This window comes from Mustelus asterias, chromosome 26 (assembly GCF_964213995.1).
Source record: "Mustelus asterias chromosome 26, sMusAst1.hap1.1, whole genome shotgun sequence".
Classification (NCBI taxonomy): domain Eukaryota; kingdom Metazoa; phylum Chordata; class Chondrichthyes; order Carcharhiniformes; family Triakidae; genus Mustelus; species Mustelus asterias.
Genome location: NC_135826.1, coordinates 46,094,209 through 46,118,135, shown reverse-complemented (window position 1 = coordinate 46,118,135; position 23,927 = coordinate 46,094,209). Strand labels below are relative to the sequence as shown.

General features: G+C 40.3%; 1 protein-coding gene across 4 annotated transcripts in view; it reads left to right on the top strand.

Annotated features, from left to right (window-relative positions):
- The window catches only part of LOC144479676 (guanine nucleotide-binding protein G(I)/G(S)/G(O) subunit gamma-7-like), a 216,011-nt gene extending 192,692 nt beyond the window's left edge, over positions 1-23,319 (top strand). For all 4 annotated transcript variants that reach the window (XM_078198684.1, XM_078198686.1, XM_078198685.1 and 1 more), the window contains one exon: positions 2,076-23,319. In XM_078198684.1, the coding sequence (XP_078054810.1) occupies positions 2,076-2,201 (126 nt within the window). In that variant the 3' untranslated portion in view covers positions 2,202-23,319. The remainder of the gene's footprint in view (positions 1-2,075) is intronic.
- Positions 23,320-23,927: the final 608 nt, after the last annotated feature.

Below are 23,927 nucleotides of genomic sequence, written 5' to 3'. Positions count from 1 at the left end.
CTATTTGCATGCAAGCCTTTATGACCAGCGATGTTCTACTTTTCAACAATGGAGCAATTGCAATCCAGCCAAGTCAGCAAGAGAAACCCTGGCTGTTTTCCAGACCGACACCTCTGCCACCCCACCCCCCAAAAAAACTTTTATCATTTTGATTAGGATAAACTATCTACATATACTGGGTGTCAAAACTAAGACCTCTTTTGTATGGATCATTAACACAACTTCTTTTCTTGAATGAGTCAAAGAAAAGGACAGCATAGAAACAGGCCCTTCGGCCCTCCAATCATGTGACGATCATGATGCCCGAACTAGATTTTTAAAAATCTTCTGCCCTTATTTGGTCCATATCCTTCTATTCTCTCCCTATTCATTCATGTACCCATCCCTAGAAGACCTCTAGAAGAAAATTTCAATCAATATCTATTTTAGCACTTTTAACAAAAACTTGACTAAACATTTCTAATAGTTTTTATTTACTATTACACAACAGTTATACGCTAAAATAATTGTCTGTTTACTGGGCAAGCACCAGACTAACCAGTTTCAGTGGTGAAAGACTAATTTCCTGTTTAGATCACTGAATTCTTGGGGTGATTTTATAAAACATTTAACTACTGTATTACAATACTGAATCTGCATCAAGAACACAGGAAAGTTCCATGTCTAGATTTGTATAGTTTTTTTTTCCGAGATGTTTTTTCAGTTCTCTGTTGCTTTCTCCTGCCACCATGTTTGTTGCATTAACTTTGGATGTCTGGGCGGAGGAATATTTATCAGATGATCAGTTTGGCCCATGATGAGCTGACCGGAGACATATTTCTAAAGGGTAGGGCTGTTTCTGTTTAAGCTAAACTTTGTTTTAAATTCAACTTCAGTCATACTGAGCTCATTTTCAGTAATCACTTATGCTAATATTTGAGAAGTATTTACAGCCTCCTATAAAAAATTGTTTTGATTATCTATACTAATAATTGGAACTTTAATACAAACTATTATGCAAACATTTCCAAATCTATCTATCTTGTGAATTCCTCCTCTCCCTCCTGAAGGCATTCAGTTCCTTCTAGACTCCAAGGATATGGTTCCCTCTGTGCCAATCACCTTCCACTACCAAGTAACCATTATTCATGTGTGATTATTGACTGCAAGTTTCAGAAGACTGCCAACCATTAGGGAATCTCAGGCAAGTCAAGGTCATTGAGGTTGATTGTAGCACCACTACTACCACTCAAATCAGATCAACTAACTTATATTTGACACTTTCCTTTTTTTAATGACTCAGCTATTCACCAGCTTAACCCACATATCTATAAACTTCCAATATCTCAGCTCTTCCATTGTAAAATTGATGTTGTTATGTGCAAGCACAGTGAAATATTTGCTCTGTATATACTGAGACTTAGCAAATGCAACCATGAGTACACGTGACCACATTTTCCACATGATTGTCAACAATACATTGATGAACTATGTACGCATACAAATACATGTGAAAAAAAGATGATTACCACTTTGATTGCAGATTGCTTTTCTTCTGCAGTTCCGGGTAAATTGTCAACATGCAAATCTGGATTCATCCATGTCCATTTGTGTTCACTGAAGCAAGTTAAATAGCTAATATATGAAGCAGGAATATCATTACTCAATACTTCGTACTGAGTTAGCTGATTTCTATTGTGACACAGGTAGAGGCACTACATTTTAATTCTTGCACCCCTGGATTAAGGGGGGCAAATCATCTGGAGTTTTGTTCTCTTTATTAAAGCTACTGCAGGGAGTGATCAGTATCTTGAGCAAGAACATTGTGCTCCTTCATGATGTCATCAAGTATGAATAGCTTCCTGGTATTTGCTGCATAGGTTCACACAGAAAGAGTGAGGTATAGAAGGTGACTGATGCCAGTTGCGTAGCTTGCTGACTTTCTAGCCTTGCATGTGAACAAATCACCAAACGGCTGGTGGTGTCTGTTAAGTGGTTCCCAGCAAGCGCCAAGGAAGTAGAAGATAGGAAATTGGAAAAGGGAGAGGAATATGCAATCAGTTACAATTTTGTATAACTTTTATTTTTTATAACAGGTATCCAAAGCTGCTGTAGACCTTATGAATTACTGCGAGCAGCATGCCCGGAGCGACCCGCTGATTCTTGGAGTCCCGACGTCTGAGAACCCTTTCAAGGAAAAAAAACCCTGCATCATCCTATAGCTTTGCCTACAGATGGATGAAGCACAGTGCATTAGAACCCGATTAATGATTACCAACAACAAGAAATACTCAAATCAATGAATACAGGTGTCTAAATAGGGATTGTATTTGTTTTTTTAACATTACAGTTGAACCAATGGTTGAAAACCTAGCAAAGGGGAATTCGAAATTTCAGCCAATGGGGATTAACTTCACCAGATCAAGCAAGGGTGGGCTTTTAAAGGGGTATGTTTTGTTATTGGTGTGCTTTCTAATTTGCCTAAGGTTGACTTATCAGTTAATAAATTTGTTCTTTTTTGGGGAGATGTGGTGGAAGAAGAGAATCTTCAAATTATCTCAACCAGAAAACCCGATTGAATGAAATTGTACAGTGTGAATGCCATTTGGTATTAAGAAATTTTGGAATACTTAACACAAAATAGGGAACCTAAATTAAATGTCTAAGTATTTCAAAAATAAAGCAAGGAGGAAACTGTTTCTATCCATTACTAATATTTAACGGGGTGTTGTAAATAAGGGCACGTTTAAGTTTCACTGCTTATTCAGTTTATTATATTTGATCAATAATATGTGCTTTAGTTTTGTTAGTACTTCGATTAATTTTGTTCATTGAGAGTTTTTCGCGAAATTGTTTTGCCTCCAGCATCTGCATCTGTTTCAATCGAGTATATGTCAGAAAATGTGTTTTAGAAAATTGAACATTGTTAAATTAGTACTGTGTGTGCAGCAAGGTTTCCCAGAACATAACTTTGTGCGTGTGGTAGATCAGAAGCAGTTTAAGCCTTTGTGTTAACATTTTTGGTTTAGGTTTTGTGGTATAGAATTTGTTGCAGTGTATTCTAACCTACACTGACAACTGCTAATTTATATTGAACACTACATATATTGGCATCAGTATCAGTTAACAAAATTATATTCACAATGCTATAATATATTTGGCTGTTTTGCAGAGGTGGAGAGAGGCATTATAAATTAATCACTGATGGCTAAGACTGTAGGTGAATAATGCCTTTTGCACCTAACTTATTTTCTACTTTCCTCTGGTGACCCTCAAATTGCTGAAATACTGAAAATTATAAATGTAAACCTTTAAGTAGCGTTGCTATCTCTTGCCTATTTTTGGACATAGATGTTCTGCTATTCAGTTGGCTAAGATTTGACTGAATTATTGATTGGGGGAAGTTATTAAATCCATCATTTTTATGGAGCAAGCTGTTAACATTTTGAAAAATACAGTCTTCAAATGAAGGCAGCAAATACAACCAATTATATTTCGGAATAGATTTTTAAAAAATAGTAAAGTTCTCAGACCCATATTTCTAATACAAATTAGTTGGCCAACACAGCAGTGCTTGCTTCCTGATTGTTATGTGAGTTCGCAGAAAACTACAGGAATGTAATCCCAACGCATTTGTCTTGAGTGAGAATGCATGTTGGTAAAGTGATTTAAAATCTACATACTATGTTAAGAGCCGCTTGATTCTGCACACAACACCAAGTGGGATAGGAAAGTACTAGTGGCAACTGGGATTTTATTCTGTACTTTCCTCATTGACAAACTATAAACATTTTTCAATTTCTAATTTGAAAGTGTAATATTTATGCAGTGGTAGTAGTTACATGCATTTGTAAGTTAGTTTTCTTGTACCTTTTATGAAGAGTTTACCTTCTAATCACAACTGCCAAATGTGAATCTACCCAGATAGTGAATTTTCCAATAGGATATAAACAACTACCTGGTGATGCTGCATGATCTTAATATACCTTCAGGTCCTACCTCATACAACTTGGAAGAGCCTATACCCTATCAATATTGGAAGGCTTCCACATCAAAGGAATGGACTGCAGTAGTAAGGGAAAATTGAAATGGAAATTCACTGTCTTGTGTATGTATATAATATAAATAATAACCAAAATCTGTGTACAGTACATAAATTTCTAACAGTTAGTTCAGTTTCAGGGTTAAACTCATGCCCAAGTTTAAAATTTGCAATGTCTTCTAACCCTCCAGTTTGCATTATGCACAGGGTTTCATTAACTTCTTAATTAAGTGTCCATATTAGATTCACAACAGACTCAAACTTTCTCAACACCGAGCATGTTGGAGGTAATAATTCTACATGTTCTGATGGTGAATATGGCTCAGAAACACTAAGCTGAAATTATTGAATTATTTTAGCGCTCAGCATTTTTTATATTTTGCAAAATACATAAGTGTATATATCTGGACAGTTCCAAACTAGCCAACAGGACATTGCTACTTCTGGTGGCGGTCTGAGGGAATTTATTTTTACAGCTTCATTGTGCCCTTTCCTGCCAAAGCTTCAAGTCAATGCCATCTTCAACCACTGTGGTTGTTTAATGTTTTGTGTTTTTTAATGTCATCACCTCTCTACTGTCTTAACATCAGTAAACAGATCCCTTTTTCCCTGGAAAGAAAGAAACTTGCATTTATATAGCTCCTTAAACATTCCTTGGTATGTACAGGAACATAGCACTTAGGAGGATGAGTAGGCTATTCTGTCCTTTGAGCCTATTTACCATTTGGTAATATCATGACTGATCTGTTGTGGTCTCAACTCTGCTTTCCTGTCTGCACCCTCACGCCCGATCCTTGTGTATCAAAAATCCATCCAACTTAGCCTTCAATAAATTCAATGACCCAAGTTCCAACAATTTCTCGGGAAAAGAATTCTACAGATTAACAACCATCTGAGAGAAAGAAATTCTCCTCATTTCCATCTTTATTTTTAAATTGTGTCCCCTAGTTGTAGTCTCCCACAAAAGAGGAAATATCCCCTGGTATCCACCTTATATTTCAATCAGATCACCCCTCATTATGCTAAACACCAATGGATGTATGCCCAACCTGTTCAACTTTTTCCATAAAAAATGCCCTTCATCCTAGGAATGAGTCATATAAACCTTCTCTGAACTGCTTCTAATTCAAATATATCTTTTTCAAATAAGGAGACCAAAACTGTACAGAGTACTCCGCGGTCTCATGACAGCCCTGTACAAAGAACAAAGAAAATTACAGCACAGGAACAGGCCCTTCGGCCCTCCAAGCCTGCACTGACCATGCTGCCCGACTGAATTAAAACCCCCTACCCTTCCGGGGACCATATCCCTCTATTCCCAGCCTATTTATGTATTTGTCAAGACGCCCCTTAAAAGTCAGTACCGTATCCGCTTCCACTACCTCCACTGGCAGCGAGTTTCCAGTACTCTGTGTAAAATATCTGCCTCGTACACCTCCTTTAAACTTGCCCCTCGCACCTTAAACCAGTGCCCCCTGGTAATTGACTCTTCCACACTGGGAAAAAGCTTCTGACTATCCACTCTGTCCATGCCTCTCATAATCTTGTAAACTTCTATCAGGTCGCCCCTCAACCTCCGTCGTTCCAGTGAGAACAAACCAAGTTTCTCCAACATCTCCTCATAGCTAATGCCCTCCATACCAGGCAACATCCTGGTAAATCTTTTCTGTACCCTGTCCAAAGCCTCCACATCCTTCTGGGGGTGTGGTGACCAGAATTGAACACTCTATTCCAAGTGCGGCCTAACGAAGGTTCTATAAAGTTGCAACATGACTTGCCAGTTTTTAAACTCAATGCCCCGGCCGATGAAAGCAAGCATGCCATATGCCTTCTTGATTACCTTCTCCACCTGCATTGCCACTTTCAGTGACCTGTGTACCTGTACACCCAGATCCCTTTGCCTATCAATACTCTTAAGGGTTCTGCCATTTACTGTATGTTTCCTATTTGTATTAGACCTTCCAAAATGCATTACCTCACATTTGTCCAGATTAAACTCCATCTGCCATCTCTCTGCCCAAGTCTCCAACTGTTCTATATCCTGCTGTATCCTCTGATGCTCCTCATCACTATCCGCAAATCCACCAACCTTTGTGTCGTCCGCAAACTTACTAATCAAACCAGTTACATTTTCCTCCAAATCATTTATATATATTACAAACAGCAACGGTCCCAGCACTGATCCCTGAGGAACGCCACTTGTCACAGTCCTCCATTCAGAAACGCACCCTTCCGTAAGAACATAAGAAATAGGAGCAGGAGTAGGCCATCTAGCCCCTCGAGCCTGCCCCGCCATTCAATAAGATCATGGCTGATCTGATAGTGGTTTAGTTCCACTCACCTCCCTCCACTGCTACCCTCTGTCTTCTTTGACTGAGCCAGTTTTGTATCCACCTTGCCAGCTCACCTCTGATCCCATGCGACTTCACCTTCTGCACCAGTCTGCCATGAGGGACCTTGTCAAAGGCCTTACTGAAGTCCATGTAGACACATCCACTGCCCTACCCTCATCAATCATCTTCGTCAATTCCTTAAAAAACTCGATCAAGTTCGTGAGACATGACCTCCCCTTCACAAAACCAGCTACAGTAAAACTTCTCTACTTTTATATTCATTTCTCCTTGCATTAACTTCATTCCATTTGCCTTCCTAATCAGTTGCTGTTCCCTCATACTAACTTTTCGTGATTCATATACCTGGACAATATTTTGCAAACTAATGAATCCCTTTGGATGTGCAGTCACCTTTGATACCAGTGCTGTACCTTGCATTGCAAAGATGAAGCAGAATGGCCAACAATGACTCCACTTCCAGTGATATGTTTTTTGGAAGTAGTCACCTACACATTACCTAATTCTCTTGATAACGTCATATACCAACACACAAACAATAGGTTTTAAAAAGAAACAGTTTATTTATTCTTCTTTACTCCTACTGCTAAGCCTCCTGAACAGAGCATCAAGTATTGGGCAGGAAAGATTATACACTGGTAACAGAATTTGCATGAATTTCCTTCCATTTAAATTAATGGTCGGAAAATTATGTGGTTACTGTAAGAAGCATGCAATCCTCCCCACCCTGTTTTCCTCTCTGCTCACTTCTCAGGCAATGATTATGCTGCCCAGCTGATAAATGATGAAAATCTGTCTTGCAAAACAGTCCTGCAAAACAATATGACAGAAATTTCTCTAGCCAACGAAAGTTCCAAAAAAAGGTATATCTAAAATTATGATGCAGAATTACACTAAGAATGTCTTCTTACTGAGTCCAATAATTTCTAATAATGAGGAGTAATTTTAATATGCCTCTTTGTTCATTCTCTTATCTTCATCTTTCTTCAAGCTTTGTTTGTGACCACTTGTTCACCGCAAATAACTGCTTTCAAAATAAATCCCATTGCTGTTACAAATCCCTTCTTTGGTTCGAATGCAACACCTCTGTTAATACTCTCCAGAGGTTTCCAGGAAAACTAAACAGTATTATGTACATATATAAACATTTGCACAACTCCATTGAATATATAAATTTTCACAATGGAATAGACCAGATTGAATCAAAGGAACAATGTCATTTACTAAAGTAAGAAAACGGATCAATTCAGTATCTTGATCAAAGATTAGGTTTTATGTAAATATTCCAAACAATTCCAATTCAACTAAAGCAGTTAAGATTGAGACTTCAACCTGTGGCAAATTGCATGTGTGAACTTGGATTCATCATATTTTGCATCCTTGTATTTAATGTTTACAACTTAAAGGACAGTTTTTTGCAGATTATTATGTAGTGTGATAGATATATATTGTACTACAATTTATTTCTAAACAGTAAAGAAATGCATTTTATTTCAAGTTACTGTTAAAAGCGTTGTTAAATTGAACCGTAGCACATTCACCACTGAGTTAGAAGATTGCAGGTTCAAGTTCCACTCAAGGATTTTTTAATCCAAAGGAATTGGGTATAAAAATCAAGGCTGACATTCCCAATGCAGTACTGAGGAAGTACTGCACTGTCGGAAGTGCCTTCTGAAATGAGATATGAATTGGAGGCTCTGTATGCCCCCTCAGATGGATTTAAGAATTCCCAATGGAGTACTGCTTCAAGAAGAGCAAGAGAGTTATCCCTCATCAAAAGGGAAAATGCTGGAAAATCTCAGCAGGCCTGGCAGCATCTGTAAGGAGAGAAAAGAGATGATGTTTCGAGTCCAAATGCCCTTTGTCAAAGCTAGGTCACTTGGACTCAAAAAGTCAGCTCTTTTCTCTCCCTACAGGTGCTGTCAGACCTGCTGAGGTTCTCCAGCATTTTCTCTTTTGGTTTCAGATTCCAGCATCCGCAGTAATTTGCTTTTATCCAGAGTAATCCCTCATGTCCTGGTCAATATTTATCTCTCGACATCACAAAAATAGATTATCTAGTCGTTATCACATTTCTGTTTGTGGGACTTTGGTGTGCACAAATACTACACTGTAAAATTATTTCATTGGCTGTAAAGTGGCTGTCATCATGAAAGGCACCAGATCAGTGCAAGGTTGTCCTATTTTAAAAGCTTGAATATTCATTTCCCATAACATAATTCTTACAAAATGATACTTGAATATGAATTTTTAAAAACGGATTGGGATGGACTTGTTCTCTTAATAATTTTAATATATATAGTCAAAATCATATTAGAAATCTGACCTTTTATGTCCTTAATTAGCAACAGTAGAGGTAACAGAAATGTGGTCCCAAAGCAAGCACAAATGTTTAGATGTTGCAAAGAATAACAAGCAACACAACAATTTTTCAGTCCACTAACAACTATTGTTTCCAAGTCTGGCACTTTCCTGATTGGGAAGCATTATTTTACCTGTCAGACCTTTAAGGATTTTATACTGTTGGGTTCAGAAACCACTAAGTACAAATGATGAATTGGAAATATTTGCTCATTAGCTTTATAAAAAGAGGTGTTAAGTTTCTTTCCCTTAATCCCCCAGTTGATTGGGAGTTTATCCAGTGAGCTGGAGCAGGGAGCTCTTGGGTTACATCCAATTCCTGTACTGAATTAGCTGTCATCAGCCAGGATGTTGGGAGTGGCAACATGATTGACCCCATTGTGTACTGAGTTTGAAAGAGGGAAATTATCCGGAGCCCCGACTAGAAGTGCATTTTGTGACCCATAGAAGATAGGAGCAGGAGGAGGCCATTTGGCCCTTCGAGCCTGCTCCCGCCATTCATTAAGATCATGGCTGATCATCCAACTCAAAAGCTTAATCCTGCTTTCTCCCCATAACCTTTGATCCCATTTGCCCCAAGTGCTATATCCAGCCGCCTCTTGAATACATTCACTGTTTTGGCATCAACTACTTCCTGTGGTAATGAATTCTATAGGCTCAACACTCTTTGGGTGAAGAAATGTCTCCTCACCTCCGTTCTAAATGGTCTACCCTGAATCATGACACCTGAAGAAGGGGCTCAGAGCCTCGAAAGCTTGTGTGGCTTTTGCTACCAAATAAACCTGTTGGACTTTAACCTGGTGTTGTTAAACTTCTTACTGTGTTTACCCTGAATCCTCAGACTGTGACCCCTGGTTCCGGACTCCTCCACCATCGGGAACATCCTTCCTACATCTATTCTGTCTAGATCTGTTAGAATTTTATAAGTCTCTATGAGATCCCCCCCCCCCCCCCCCCCTTCATTCGTCTGAACTCCAGCAAAAACAATCCTACCCTAGTCAATCTATCCTCGTACATCAGTCCCGCCATCCCTGGATTCAGCCTGGTAAACCTTTGCTGCACTCCCTCGAGAGCAAGAACATTCTTCCTCAGCAAAGGAGACCAAAACTGCACACAGTGCTCTAGGTGTGGCCTCACCAAGGCCCTGTAAAGTTGCAACAACACATCCCTGCTTCTGTACTTGAAACCTCTCGCAATGAAGGCCAACATGCCATTTGCTGCCTGCTGCACCTGCATGCTTACCTTCAATGACTGCTGCACAAAGACACCCAAGTATCACTGCACACTCCCCTCTCGCAATTTATAGCCATTCAGGTAGCAATCTGTCGTCTTGTTTTTGCTTCCAAAGTGAATAACCTCACACTTATCCAAATTATACTGCATCTGTCATTGATTAGCCCAATTACCCAACCTGTCCAGATCATTCTGAAGGATCTCTGCATCCTCGTCACAGTTCACCCTCCCACCCAACTTGGTATCGTCTGCAAATTTTGAGATGTTACATTTTGTTCCCTCATCCAAATCATTAATATATATTATGAATAGCTGGGGTCCCAGCACCGATCCCTGTGGCACCCCACTAGTTACTGCCTACCAATTTGAAAAGCACCCATTAATTCCTACTTTGTTTCCTCTCTGCCAACCAGTTTTCTATCCATCTCAATACACTTCCTCCAATCCCATGCACTTTAATCTTGCACGATAATCTTTTGTGCGGGACTTTGTCAAACGCTTTCTGAAAGTCCAAATATACCACAACTACTGGTTCCCCCTTGTCAACTCTGCTAGTTACATCTTCAGAGAATTCCAACAGATTTGTCAAGCATGATTTCCCCTTCACAAATCCACACTGACTCTGTCTGATCCTGCCACTGCTTTCTAAATGCTCTGCTATAAAGTCCTTGGTAATGGATTCGAGAATTTTCTGCACTACCGATGTTAAGCTTACTGGTCTATAATTCCCTGTTTTCTCTCTACCTTTTTGAATATTGGAGTGAATTTCGCTACCCTCCAATCTGCAGGGACTGTTCCAGAGTCCATAGCATCCTGGAAGATGACCACCAATGCATCCACTATTTCTAGAGCCACTTCCTTAAGTACTCCTGGTTGTAGATTATCAGACCCTGGGGATTTATCCGCCTTCAATCCTATCAATTTTCCCAGTACTATTTCTCTACTAACATTGACCTCCCTCAGTTCTTCCCTCTCACTAAATCTTGCATTCTCCAACATTTCTGGCATCTGATTTGTGTCCTCTTTTGTGAAGACAGAACCAAAGTATGTATTCAGTTGTTCGGCCATTTCTTTGTCCCCTATTATACATTTTCCCTGTTTCTGTCTGTAGGGGAACCTACATTTGTCTTCAACCCCTTTCTCTTCATGTATCTATAGAAACTCTTAGTGTCAGTCTTTATGTTTCCTGCAAGCTTACTTTCGTACTGTATTTTCCCTTTCTTAATCAATCCCTTGGTCCTTCTTTGCTGAATTCTAAACTGCTCCCAGTCCTCAGACCTATTATTTTTCCTGGCCAATCTGTATGTTGCTTCCTTAGATCGAATACACACTTTAATTTCCATTGTAAGACATGGATTGGCCCTCTTACCCATTTTGCTTTTATGCCAGACAGGAATAAACAGTTGCTGCAGTTCTCCCATGCGTTCCTTGAATGTTGTCATTGTCTATCCACTGTCATCCCTTTAACTAACTCTCCCCAATCTATCAAGGCCAACTCACGCCTCATATCCTCATAGTTTCCTTTATTAAGATTCAACACCTAGTCTCTGAATCAACTACTTCACTTTCCATCTTGATAGAATTTTTTTTATCATGTTATGGTCGCTCATCCCCAAGGGGTCTCGTACAGCTAGATTGGCAATGATTCCCTTCTCTTGCACAGTACCCAGTCTAAGATGGCCTGCTCTCTCGTTGGTTCCTCCACATATTGGTCAAGAAAACTATCCCATATACACTCCAGGAATTCCTCCTCTACGGCATTGTGGCTAATTTGATTTGCCCAATCTATGTGCAGATTAAAATCACCCATGATCACCGATATTCCCTTATCACGTGCATCACTCATTTCATGTTTAATGCCATTCCCAACATCCCACTGCAGTTTGTAGGTCTATATATGACACCCACTAATGTTTTTTGCCCCTTGGTATTTCTCAATTCTACCATACAGATGCCACGTTGTTAGAACCAATATCCTTTCTTACTATTCTGTTAATTTCCTCTTTAACCAGCAGTGCCACTCCACCATCTTTTCCTTTATGCCTGTCCTTCCGAAATATTGAATACCGTGGGACATTCAATTCCTACTCCTGGTCATCCTGCAGCCATGTCTCCATAATCCCAATTATATCGTACCCGTTTATATCTATCTGGGCGATTAGTTCATTCACTTTACGGCAAATGCTCCGCGCATTAAGGTACAGAGCCTTATAAGCTTGTCTTTTTAACATTGTTTGTCTTGATCCCAGTATTTTTCTCTTAAAGCCCTATTTGAACTTTGTCCTTGGTTTCTCTGCCTATCACTTTTCTTATTCCCCTTTCTATCTTTTGTTTTTGTCCTTGCTCCCTCCTGCTCTTGACTCCTTACATAGGTTCCCACCCCCCTGGCATATTAATTTAAACCTTCCCCAACCGCTCTAGCAAACACTCCCCCTAGGACATCAGTCCCAGTCCTGCCTAGGTGTAACCCGTCCAATTTGTACAAGTCCCACCTCCCCCAGAACCAGTCCCAATGCCCCAGGAATCCGAAACCCTCCCCCTGACACCATCTCTTCAGCCACGTATTTATCCGATATATCCTGTCATTTCTACTCTGACAAGCACGTGGCACCGTGATCCTGAGATCACTACCTTTTGAGGTCTGATTTCTTAACTTTCTTCCTAGCTCCCTGTATTCTGCTTTTAGGACCTCATCCCTTTTTTACTTATGTCGTTTGTATCAACGTGTACTACAACCACTGGCTGTTCGCCCTCCCCCTTCAGAATATTCTGCAGCCGCTCCAAGACATCCTTGAGCCTAGCACTAGGGAGGCAACATACCATCCTGGAGTCTCGTTTGCTGCCACAGAAATGCCTGTCTATCTCCCTTACAATTGAATCCCCTATAACTATTGTACTGGCATACTTTTTACCCCTCCCCTCTGCAGCAGAACCAACCGTGGTGCAACGAATTTGGCTGCTGCTGCTTTCCTCAGTGAGGTCATTCCCCTCAACAGTATCCAAAGTGGTATATCTGTTTTGCAGGGGAATGGCCACAGGAGATTCCTGCACTACCTGCCTATCTCTCTTGCTCTGTCTGGTGGTCACCCATTCCCTTCCTGCCTGCAGAGTCTGAGCCTGCGGTGTGACCACCTCTCTGTACGTACTATCCACGATACTCTCTGACTCACGGATGCTCCACAGCGTCTCCAGCTGCCGCTCGAGCTCTGAAAGTCGAGCTTCCAGGAGCTGTAGCTGGAGACACTTCCTGCACACATGCTGACCCAGGGGACTGCAACGGTCCCCAGCCTCCCACATGGAGCAAGAGGAGCAAACCACGGCTTGGAGCTCTCCTGTCATGTCTTATCCCTTGAATTTTGAAAGATTTTTTTTTCATTTATATCCAATTCTCTGGGGCCCTTCTTTACTGCTCCTCGTTACTACCGAATATAACTTTTACCAACTATAAACCACGGAAACACTATTGTAGTGTACAACTACAATGCCAAGAGTAAAAAGAAAAGAAAAAAATTACTTAACAGTCACTTACCTGCTGACTGTGACGGTACGGTTCAATTTCCTTCTACCTCACACTTGCCCTCGAGTCTCCCTCGCAGGTCCACCTCTCTCGAAGAATAGTACCTCTTTCCCCTCGACACCAAATTCCCGAAGCCTTCACTCTGGCTGAAACTCACTCTGGCTGCAGTCTCTCTCCCACTGGCGTGCGCAGGCTCACTGGTCCTTAGCTAAGGAAATAATGTAAATGCTGTGATGCCCATTTCTTAAATCACCTGCTGACATTGTGGGGTGCAATGCTATTAAATAGGCAGCTGGTGCCTATGAAACCTTATCCCAGGCATTTACTCCCTCCATTTAGGCATGAGCAGCTGCTCAACTGATATGTTCCTGTCCTCAGGAATTCTCTGCCCTATTCTTTCACTCTTGCTACCCATTCACTGTTCTCAAAATCTCATCTTCAATTGTTTCAACTTTTTCATCATAACCACTCCTATTCACTCTTTTGCTCAAAATCCACTACATCCCTTTCCTTCTTGTCAGAAAGCATATTTAGACACTTTGGACGGAATTTTACGAGATTTTTTTCTAAGTGTCAGGCAGATGTGAAACTGGGAGAATTCCAGATCCGATTTTTGGGTGCATTTTCAAGCCCAATTTTATGCATCCTGTCTTTAAAATTTTGGGCTAGTCTGTTTCTCACTACAGAAGGCAGTGGGCGGGGCTTAACGTGCTAGACAGCCTGTAGAGGAATGTATTGCGCATGTGTAGACCTCTGATGCTGAATATGCGCATTAACAGTAGCAGGGGTCTGACAGACAAAGAGAGAACTATTAGGCCCCTGCTACTGCAAACAGCCTCAACTTGCTCCCCCCCCGGCCCCCCCAATTGCGGTCCTGCTGTCCTCTCCTCCAATCACATGCAGAGTGGCAGTGGGGACCCATGGCATTGTGCAGGTGCCCTCTGGGCATAGCCCAGGTGCCAGGGTAATGCCTTGACCTCTGCCTCCCTGGGGGGGGGGGCCTCAATGGCCTCCGGTTTCACCAGCGAAGCCAACACGGCTGTTCCCCTTTCATGAGGAGCAGGTGTTTTCCTCACTGGAGAGAACCTCTCCCAGCGAGGCCATAAAGGCGAGTGAGCCCGGACAATGGAGCGCCGGGCTCGCTAAATAGATGCAAAGCACAATTTCAATTAATTAACCAGCTTCTCGCCCATTTCCAATGAGAGGCTGACCGCGCCAGAAATCCTGGTGTCATAAAACTGGTGTTATTCACCCTAGCCGCTTTACGCGCCTGATTTTATGGCATTTTTCCGCCACAAAACGGGCGTAAAGCGGCAGTAAAATCCCACCCTTTATCTTTCACATGAGGAGTGCTAAATAATTAAAAGTTGCTGAATCAGTGTCTTTCAGAGGAGTGGAGAGAAAATGAAGTTGAGGTGGGGAGGATACAAAAGATGCCAAAAAGTCAGAAAAATTGAAGTGCAGATTCTTTTTTGATTTTCATATGTAAGACAGTTATTTAAATTATGTTTTTCTGTGCAAGAGGCATGTGCAAAATCTTCAGGGCAACATCTCCAGTTTAAATCCTTATACCCATTGTTAACATCTCAAGATTTATGTAGATTTAGGTTTTCTGATTGGAATGGTCTTTTAGGATAGCACTTTCAAAACCATACAATGTAAACGATAAATGTTATAACTTGTAAAAAGAAAACCTAATTGTGAATAGATTTTGTTGGACTTCGTGGGACACGTTGATGGGGCTTGGATGGCCCCATCAACGTTGATGGCCAATTTTGAATCCTTGTTCTTAAAGGGCAACCATTGGAGTAACCTGCTGTGTCCCCATGAGAATTGAAGATAGCATCAATCTGAGTCTTAGTGACCCAAATGTTTTTATTTAAATTTCTAATTTGAGAAGGAAAAGTTCCCATTCTTCCTATCAGATTTGGCAACTCAAACTTGTTTGTCTAGTTCATTTTACAACTATAGACAGTTTGGCATATTACTTTGACACAATTATGACTTTAACTGGATAAGGTGCAAGTTTGAAAATGTTGCCAGTTAATGTGTGTTTCGAAATTAAAAAGATAGTAGGAGATAGAATGTGCAGTTTACCAAGAAAGCATTCACTTACCCAGAAATTGCCACCTATGTATTCAGGATGAGAAATCTTTTATATTAAAATGTATTCTACATTGTTAATATTGGATTCTTGTCAATTTTGTTTTCTCAGAAAATTTCATTAGTTTAATAAAAGAATTTATCATTAAGTTTTAAAGTATAGGTTTGACAAATTCTCAAAAGATCCAAATCTGATCCAATTTTTGTGGTAATTTCACCAAGTGAAAACTTTTGTTTTCAAAAAAAAATCTGCAATTCAAACAATTCCAAGAATTATGTGCCTCTTGAGGCAAGATATTCCAATTCCTACAATAATGTGTTGAATAACGTTGCAGTGACCTTGATTACCATCATTTATGGGGTGAAAAATCAAGTTCCAAAGTTCAGACAGTTGTACGTTGGCAAACCAGACCCAACCTCAAAGTTAACTCCAAAATGATGAGTTTAAGAATGCTACATATGTCTTTGGTTTCAGATTTTTCCCAGACTTGGTGCTTTTCTAAAGCAAAGAGTAATATAAGGAAGGGTATTGAGCAGTTTCTGTGCCCATGTGTGCACCATTCTTAAATGAAAAGGGTAACCTTCTCCCAAGCCTCTAAAAATGCCCCTATTCCACCAGAATGTGCAGGAGTAAGCCAGCTGAACTCATTCTCGGGTTCTTTCCATCTGAGCAAACTTTGTGCCTATCTTCATCCAATCATGCCATAACCAACAATCGGTAAATTGTAAGATGGGGAAATACAGTGGAAGTTGTATTGTAATTTATTTCCTCCTGGTCTTCCCATTTTGTTTTTTATCTCATTGAACAATAGTGGCACCGATGAAAGGGGCTTTTTCATTGACTCAGTTCTCCATTCCTATAAGTTATTCCTGGCATTCTGATCCAGGAAAATAACTGATTGTACCGTGGATGAACTGCAATAAAAATACTGCAGTTCCTCTTATCCAACCAGGATCAATAAATCTTTTAATCTTTCCAAAAAAGTTTTGAAGTTGATTTGTGATTCACAAGTTTTATAACGAATTGAAATCAATTGTTGGTACCTGACAACAATGATTATAATACAATATAGTGGGTTTGCCAAAAGCACACAATCCTGATTAACCGTTTAAGCACCCCGTAAATATGTTTTCCCACAATAGTATGAAGTGTCTCCTATTATGGAACCATCAACCTGAATAAGGTTTTCGGGTACAAACTTGACCAACTGTTCGTTGCATAAGCTGGTGCCAGACTGGCTGAGGATTTAAGAATTATTTTAGACTCCTTTGTAGTTTGGGTATTCAAAAACGCTTCATTTGTCCTGTTTGCTAAAACATGTACTGCTAAACTAATTGAGGGAAATAAACTATAGGCTAGTAATTTTTCAGAAATCAGTACTCATGAGATACAGATAATGGGAAAAATGTATTCTCAACTACTTTTTAAAGCAAACTATTGATTGGCTTTTGTAGGGAATGAAATGTGCATGCTTCCATCCCCAGCATGTGCAACTTGAAGTAAATACAATTATATGATCTGCAGCAATGCCTATCCTGTTTAAAATGTGTATTTCTTTTGCAGAGTAAAAGAAATGGCATTCCATTATTTTTACTGAGAAAGTGAGGTAATGGGCAGGACACCCAGGACTGAAAAGAGTAGAAAATTAATGCTGTACGGTAAGCTTGGCTGTTAGCCTTTAGATTATAGGGGAAGGTCATTTTTAGGGGACCCTATGGCACTCAGATCCTGGCAAAAAGGCATTTAAAAGCATTAGGGATTAGATAGAAGAAACTGTTTCCAATGACTGAAGGATTGATGAGAAGAGACAGATTTAGGGCGAGTGGCAAAAGAACCAGAGGTAACATGTAAAAACTTTTTAGTGCACCAAGTGGTTAGGATTTTGAATGCATTGTTTCTAGGATGGTTGAAACAGATTCAGCAGTACCCTTTAAAGGGAATTAGATAAATACTGACTTCCATCATATGGCAGAACAAGGGCAGCAGTTGAATGAGAGCACGATCACCTGCGAGTTCCCTTCCAAGCTGCACGTCATCTCAACTTGGAAATGTATCAGGCCATAACCTCCAGACTCCCCAGTGTCGAATTTGGGTGGTACGCCAGTGCTAGGGAATCCCCCTTGGAAATTCCCAGGTAATCATTTGCATGGCAGAGACCAATCCCCACATGCGATTCTGCCCCGAGCCCCCACCCACACAGCTAGTGCCATAAAAATGGGAAATTGTTGTCTTTCACTCTGACTCTCTTAGACTTAGATGCTGGGCTTTAGAGACAACTGCGCTGCCTGGATCTTGCCCAGGCTCAGTTGGAAGGTCAGGTGAGATGGGCACGGAAGAAATTTGGCACAGGTTAGTGGGTACGGAGTGGCAATCTGACATTGATTGCCACTCTGAGTAAGTTATGGCCATTGTCGTTCCTTTGTCATTGCTAGGTCACAATCCTGAAACACTCTATCCATCTGTGGGAGTATCTGCACCACATAATCTGCAATGATTCAAGAAGGTGGTTCAGCACCACCTTCTCAAGGACAATTAGAGAAGGGCAATAGATGCTAGCCTTGTCAGAGATGTCCACATGCCATGAATGAATAAGAGTCTTTGGCAATAAATCAATCTCTCAAAAACTTAATTTGTATACCTACCGCATGCTGCAACAGGCTCTGCTACCTGCCTTAAAATTTAATGGAAACACTCATGAATATTGTGTTCATATGTGTTCCTACCCATTTGTATTGACATCTTGGGTGCTATTCTAGTTTTGGCCACATAAGTGGTTTGCCAAAATAAGAAGACATATATAAATATAAAAGTAATATCACTGCCATTTTTTATTTAAAATTTCTGTGCAATTATTTACATGAATTTTCCTGAAATTATTTTTTCTAAAATGAGTGAGCACACTAACTCAAACATGATGCTTGTTCTTTTCAGGTTAGCATCTGTAGTTTATCCAAATACTTAACTACTGTGAACCTCTCATTTTGTAAACCAAGAACTTAATACAGAACCTGAACAACATGTTTCTTCAGCGCCATTTGCTTTAAATCCACAGAAGTCACATGGGCATAAAATGCCAAATAGCATTCTTCTGTTCTGTAACTATTCTATTATTTTATACTAAATCAGCTGGATTGTAGAAAAACACAAGTATGAAACAATATTTGTTTCTTGTTTTACTAGTCTTTTTCTTTTAAACGATTGGAGATCTCCCAAGCAGGTTTTTTGCAAATTATTCCTTAGTGTCAATGGCTGTCAACTTTTACTGAGCTAAAACATGGGGATCTATTAGATTAAGGACATGGTGGATGGAGGAAGAAAAAGTAGCTTAATGGTTTTTGTGGCATTGGTATGAGAGTGGACAGAGCAGTTATGATTATTTGAAATTATTTTCTGCCCAAACCTCATTTTCCAATAGAATTGTTGGATCCACCTTGTGATATCACATCATCCAGGTTTAGTTGGTTTCATAATCAACGGAAAGATGTTTCACTTTTTTTTTTTGAAGCACTGTGCTTCTATTATGAGAAGCTATAACCTTTCAGTCGCAGTAACATTGAAACAAAGCCTCTATGTTGTTTATACTCTTGATGCTGTCCACCTTGACTAGGGTGAACATAAAAGAGCAAAGCTATTTCATTCACATTCTAAATATGGCCTGAATCGAGTTCCTGCAGAATTTTGTGGAGAAGTTTATCGTTCATTAGGTTGAGGCAAGTTAGCACATTTGCCCTCGCCACAGGTTTTATCGAATGCAATGTCATGCTAAACCTTGAAGTCATGAAACTGCACATTAAGGCCTTGGTCTGGGTGGTACAGTGGTTAGCACTGCTGCCTCACAGTGCCAGGGACCCGGGTTCAATTCCTGGCTTAGGTCACTGTCTGTGAAGAGTCCACGCGTTCTCCCCATGTCTGTGTGGGTTTATTCTGGGTACTCCGGTTTCCTCCCACAATCTGAAAAATGTGCTGGTTAGGTGCATTGGCCATGCTAAATTCTCCCTCAGTGTACCCAAACGGGCGCTAGAGTGTGGCGACTAGAGGATTTTCACAGTAACTTAATTACAGTGTTAATGTAAGCCTACTTATGACACTGATAAATAAACTTTTAATAAAAGAGCTGAACTCGGGTGCGGTGAGAATGACTGCCCTTGACATCAAGGCCATGTTTGAACAACAGTGACATTCAAGAAACCCAAACAAAGCTGGAGACAATAGGAATTAGGGAAAACTCTCCACTTGTTGGAGTTGTACCTAGCACAAAATAAGATGGCTGTGATTGTTGGAAATCAATTATCCCAATCTCAGAACATCGCTCCAAGAGTTCCTCAGGGAAATGTCCTCACCCCCCAACCATCTTCAGCTGCTTCATCAATTACCTTCTCTTCATCATAAGGTCAGAAGTGGAGATATTCACTGATGATTGCACTATGTTTAGCACCATTTGAGACTCCTCAGATACTGAAGCCAGCTCTGTCCATATGCAACAAGAGCTTGACAGGATTCAGGCTTGGGCTGATATGTCATGCAAATGTTACTTGCCACTTAAGTATCAGACAATGATAATCTCCTCTTGATATTCAATGACATTACCATCACTGAATACCTCTCTATCCTGGGGGTTACCATTGACCAGGGACTAAACTTGACCAGCCATATAAATAATGTGTCTACAAGAGCAGGTCAGAGATTGGGAATTCTGCAGTGAATAACTCACTTCCTAACTCCCCAAAGTCTGTCCATCACCTACAAGATACAAGTCAGGAGTTTGATGGAGTACTTTGCACTTGCCTGAATAAGTACAGTTCCATTAACACTCTAGATGCTCAACATCTAGGACAAAACTGTGTGCTTGTTTGGCACCCCTTCCACCACCTTAAACACTCACTCCTAGTGGCAGCAGTGTGTACCATCTACAAAATGTACTGCAGCAACTCACCAAGGCTTCTTCAACAACACCTTCCAAACCCATGACCTCGACCACCTCGAAGGGCAAAGACAGCAAATGTCTTCGACACCATCGCCTTCAAGCTCCCCTCCAAGCCTGACTTGGAATTCTTTTAGTAAGAAGTTTAACAACACCAGGTTAAAGTCCAACAGGTTTATTTGGTAGCAAAAGCCACACAAGCTTTCGAGGCTCTGAGCCCCTTCTTCAGGTGAAGAAGGGGCTCAGAGCCTCGAAAGCTTGTGTGGCTTTTGCTACCAAATAAACCTGTTGGACTTTAACCTGGTGTTGTTAAACTTCTTACTGTGTTTACCCCAGTCCAACGCCGGCATCTCCACATCTTGGAATTCTTTTGCCATTCCTTCACTATCGCTGGGTCAAAATCTTGGAATTCTGTCCCTAACAGCACGTGGTCCACACTGGTTCAAGACGACAGGCAGCTCACCATCATTTTCTCAAGGGCAATTAGTGATGGGCAATAAATATTGGCTTCGCCAGCAACACTCTAATCCCAGGAGCGAATAAATAATAAGAAACAAAATAAAAAGAATAAAGTTAAAATAAAACTACTAGTATTGGATTTCCATGCCTAACTGACGCCCAAAAATTTGCACTTTCTTAATGACTGCCATAATTCATTATGATGGTGGGTTTTTAAAGTGTGTTTTTCTTTAGACGTGACAAGTACAATTTCAATATCTTAATATATAGCTGTTCACCTTTTTCTAATCTGCAGAAGAATTAGTGCCGAGCCTAATCCTTTCTTCACTTAATATCAAACCATGTGCACTTTTTCAGGAACTCTGCTTGACTTTTACTGTCTCTAGCTTCACCATCTTGAGATCAGTCGTAGTATACACTTGATGCCAGGGTTACAGATTGGCATCCTCAGCACAGTTTGGGAAATCATTCTGAACTTTACTGGCATCTATACATCAAAGGATTGCTATCTAAACAGCATTTAGACCCCTTGAGAAACCCAACCTGTAGACATCTGGTTTTGAAAATAATTTCAAGCTAACTGGTCACTGTGGGGTTGATCTTGGGATGGCGTGAGGAATTGGTTACTGATGATAAATCAAAATTAACTGTACATAAAAATCATTGCTTTTAGTTTTTACTTGGCATAGTGTGATGAGAGAAGGTAGTTTATTTCCCATTCACAAAATTAACAGGTATATTTTGTTTTGCTTTGTGGAGATGATGGCTGCTCGATCAGCCGATTTCTTCCTTCATCTCTCCTAATGACTGCTGATATGTTGTTAGGTAACAGTCTCACTTTCTGGGATCTCATCCAATGACTAAGTGAGAGCAAGCTACTCCACAAAAGAAACTGTCCTGATCCTCTTAAATTTACTCAATAACAATGGATATGTATTTCTAGCAGAGAGAGCAAGTGAAGATACTGCAAGATGGCATACTGTACCCACACAGGCAGCAATGCAATATAAATGGTAGCACATTTACATAGTCATTAATGAGAATGTCATGCACTCTAAACTTTAAACTACTAGAGATACTAAGCTGATTATTTCTTTCAGGAGAGTTTTGACGAGTGCAGTAGTAATCCCATTAAAGCATGATCAGAAAATGTTCCTAAATTCTTCTGGCAGTGGTGTGAGTTAATCTGATAGTCTGATCATTAGCTGTATGCAGTTTTCTTATCTCACGAGTCAGCAAACTCTGCACACCTCTTTGGGACCACCTTCCTGAGAATTCAGATAAATCTGTCATCCAGTTCCTATTTGACATAAAGTTGATGTCTTATTGGCTATAGCTCTTCTGTATTGATTTATTTTGTGATATTTACTGTCTGTGGGGGAACTGGAAGAAATTAAGTCTTTTGTAACTCCTGAAGTCAGAAATATTGTCAACATTTTTTAAGAAGTACAAATTGTGCATTATTCCCCTGATCACCTCATGCATTGTTCGCATCTAGTTAATCCTATTTCAATGTGTTTTAATTATCAACTCCTTGCTCCAGTCTCTTCAGTTATGCATTTTGGGGTAGGTTTTATCTATTCATCATCAATGGACAGCAAATCTACTCCTTGCTACATGTGACAGGCTTTGGTCTATTTTCTCCCCTTCTGTTCAGGCAGTAGAAAATCCTGCTAATACACCGTTCTATTGGTTCATTATCTCCATCAAAGATCATTCTTCTTGTGTGAACTGAGATAAAGATTATATGCAAGTGATTCAAACTCTCACTCAGACTATTTACTATCTGAAGTTGAGGAGGACAAAAGCCGAGTTGTTTTCTCCACTTCCCTTTTGCTAGGGAGTACATGGGTCTATTGTAACACTGTTACCTTTTTTCTGTCCAATGAAAATTAAAAGTTAATGTTTAGAATTTGCTTGTTACTAAGATCACATGCTGTATGAATGAATGATAGTTGCCAGACTGTGGGGCTATATTAATGGAGGAAACTACAAATCATTTTATTTTATACAGGAATGTACATGTCTCACTTTGGTTACCCCTTTGCAGATAATCTAAAGCTTCAGCAATTAATGTTAACCAGATTCGCAAAGTGCATTTAAATAAACCACTTCAAAATTATTTAAGAATGTTTTTGTAGCAAAATTGTTTGCCAAATTCTGATCTTGTTGCCAAACCTGTCTGAATTTCTTACTGCTGTAATAAGTGTGTGTAGCATTCTTTCTCTAATTTGGCTTTATTCTTTATTTTGTTTCGAATGTGCCATAGCCTACTTTGTTACAGTGTTTAATTATTTTTGTGGAAATGTAACAAAATGGATTGATAACACAATAAAATCTTCACATTTTCAATCTTCTATTCAAGCTTGGTGTTCTTTACATGATGATGATGGTGCACAGCGGGTTATGATGATGGTGCACAGCGGGTTACATGATGATGGTGCACAGCGGGTTACATGATGATGGTGCACAGCGGGTTACATGATGATGGTGCACAGCGGGTTACATGGTGATGGTGCACAGCGGGTTATGATGATGGTGCACAGCGGGTTATGATGATGGTGCACAGCGGGTTACATGATGATGGTGCACAGCGGGTTATGATGATGGTGCACAGCGGGTTATGATGATGGTGCACAGCGGGTTATGATGATGGTGCACAGCGGGTTATGATGATGGTGCACAGCGGGTTATGATGATGGTGCACAGCGGGTTAGGCCAATGGAACTGTTGTGGACTGCTACAAATGCAGCTTTTTCCACTGTTTCTTGCCTCTGCAAGTTTTAAATGTTGGTCAGTGGCGAAGGAGGGACCAACTGTAAATTCACAGGGAAAGAGATGAAGTTGACCCTCCACACACACTCATGATGAACTTCCGGTTAGAGGTTAAAGAATGGCACAGTGCTACGGTATGGCGGAATTCCAATTTCAGATCTGTCAGTAAGAAGTCGAAGGAGCCT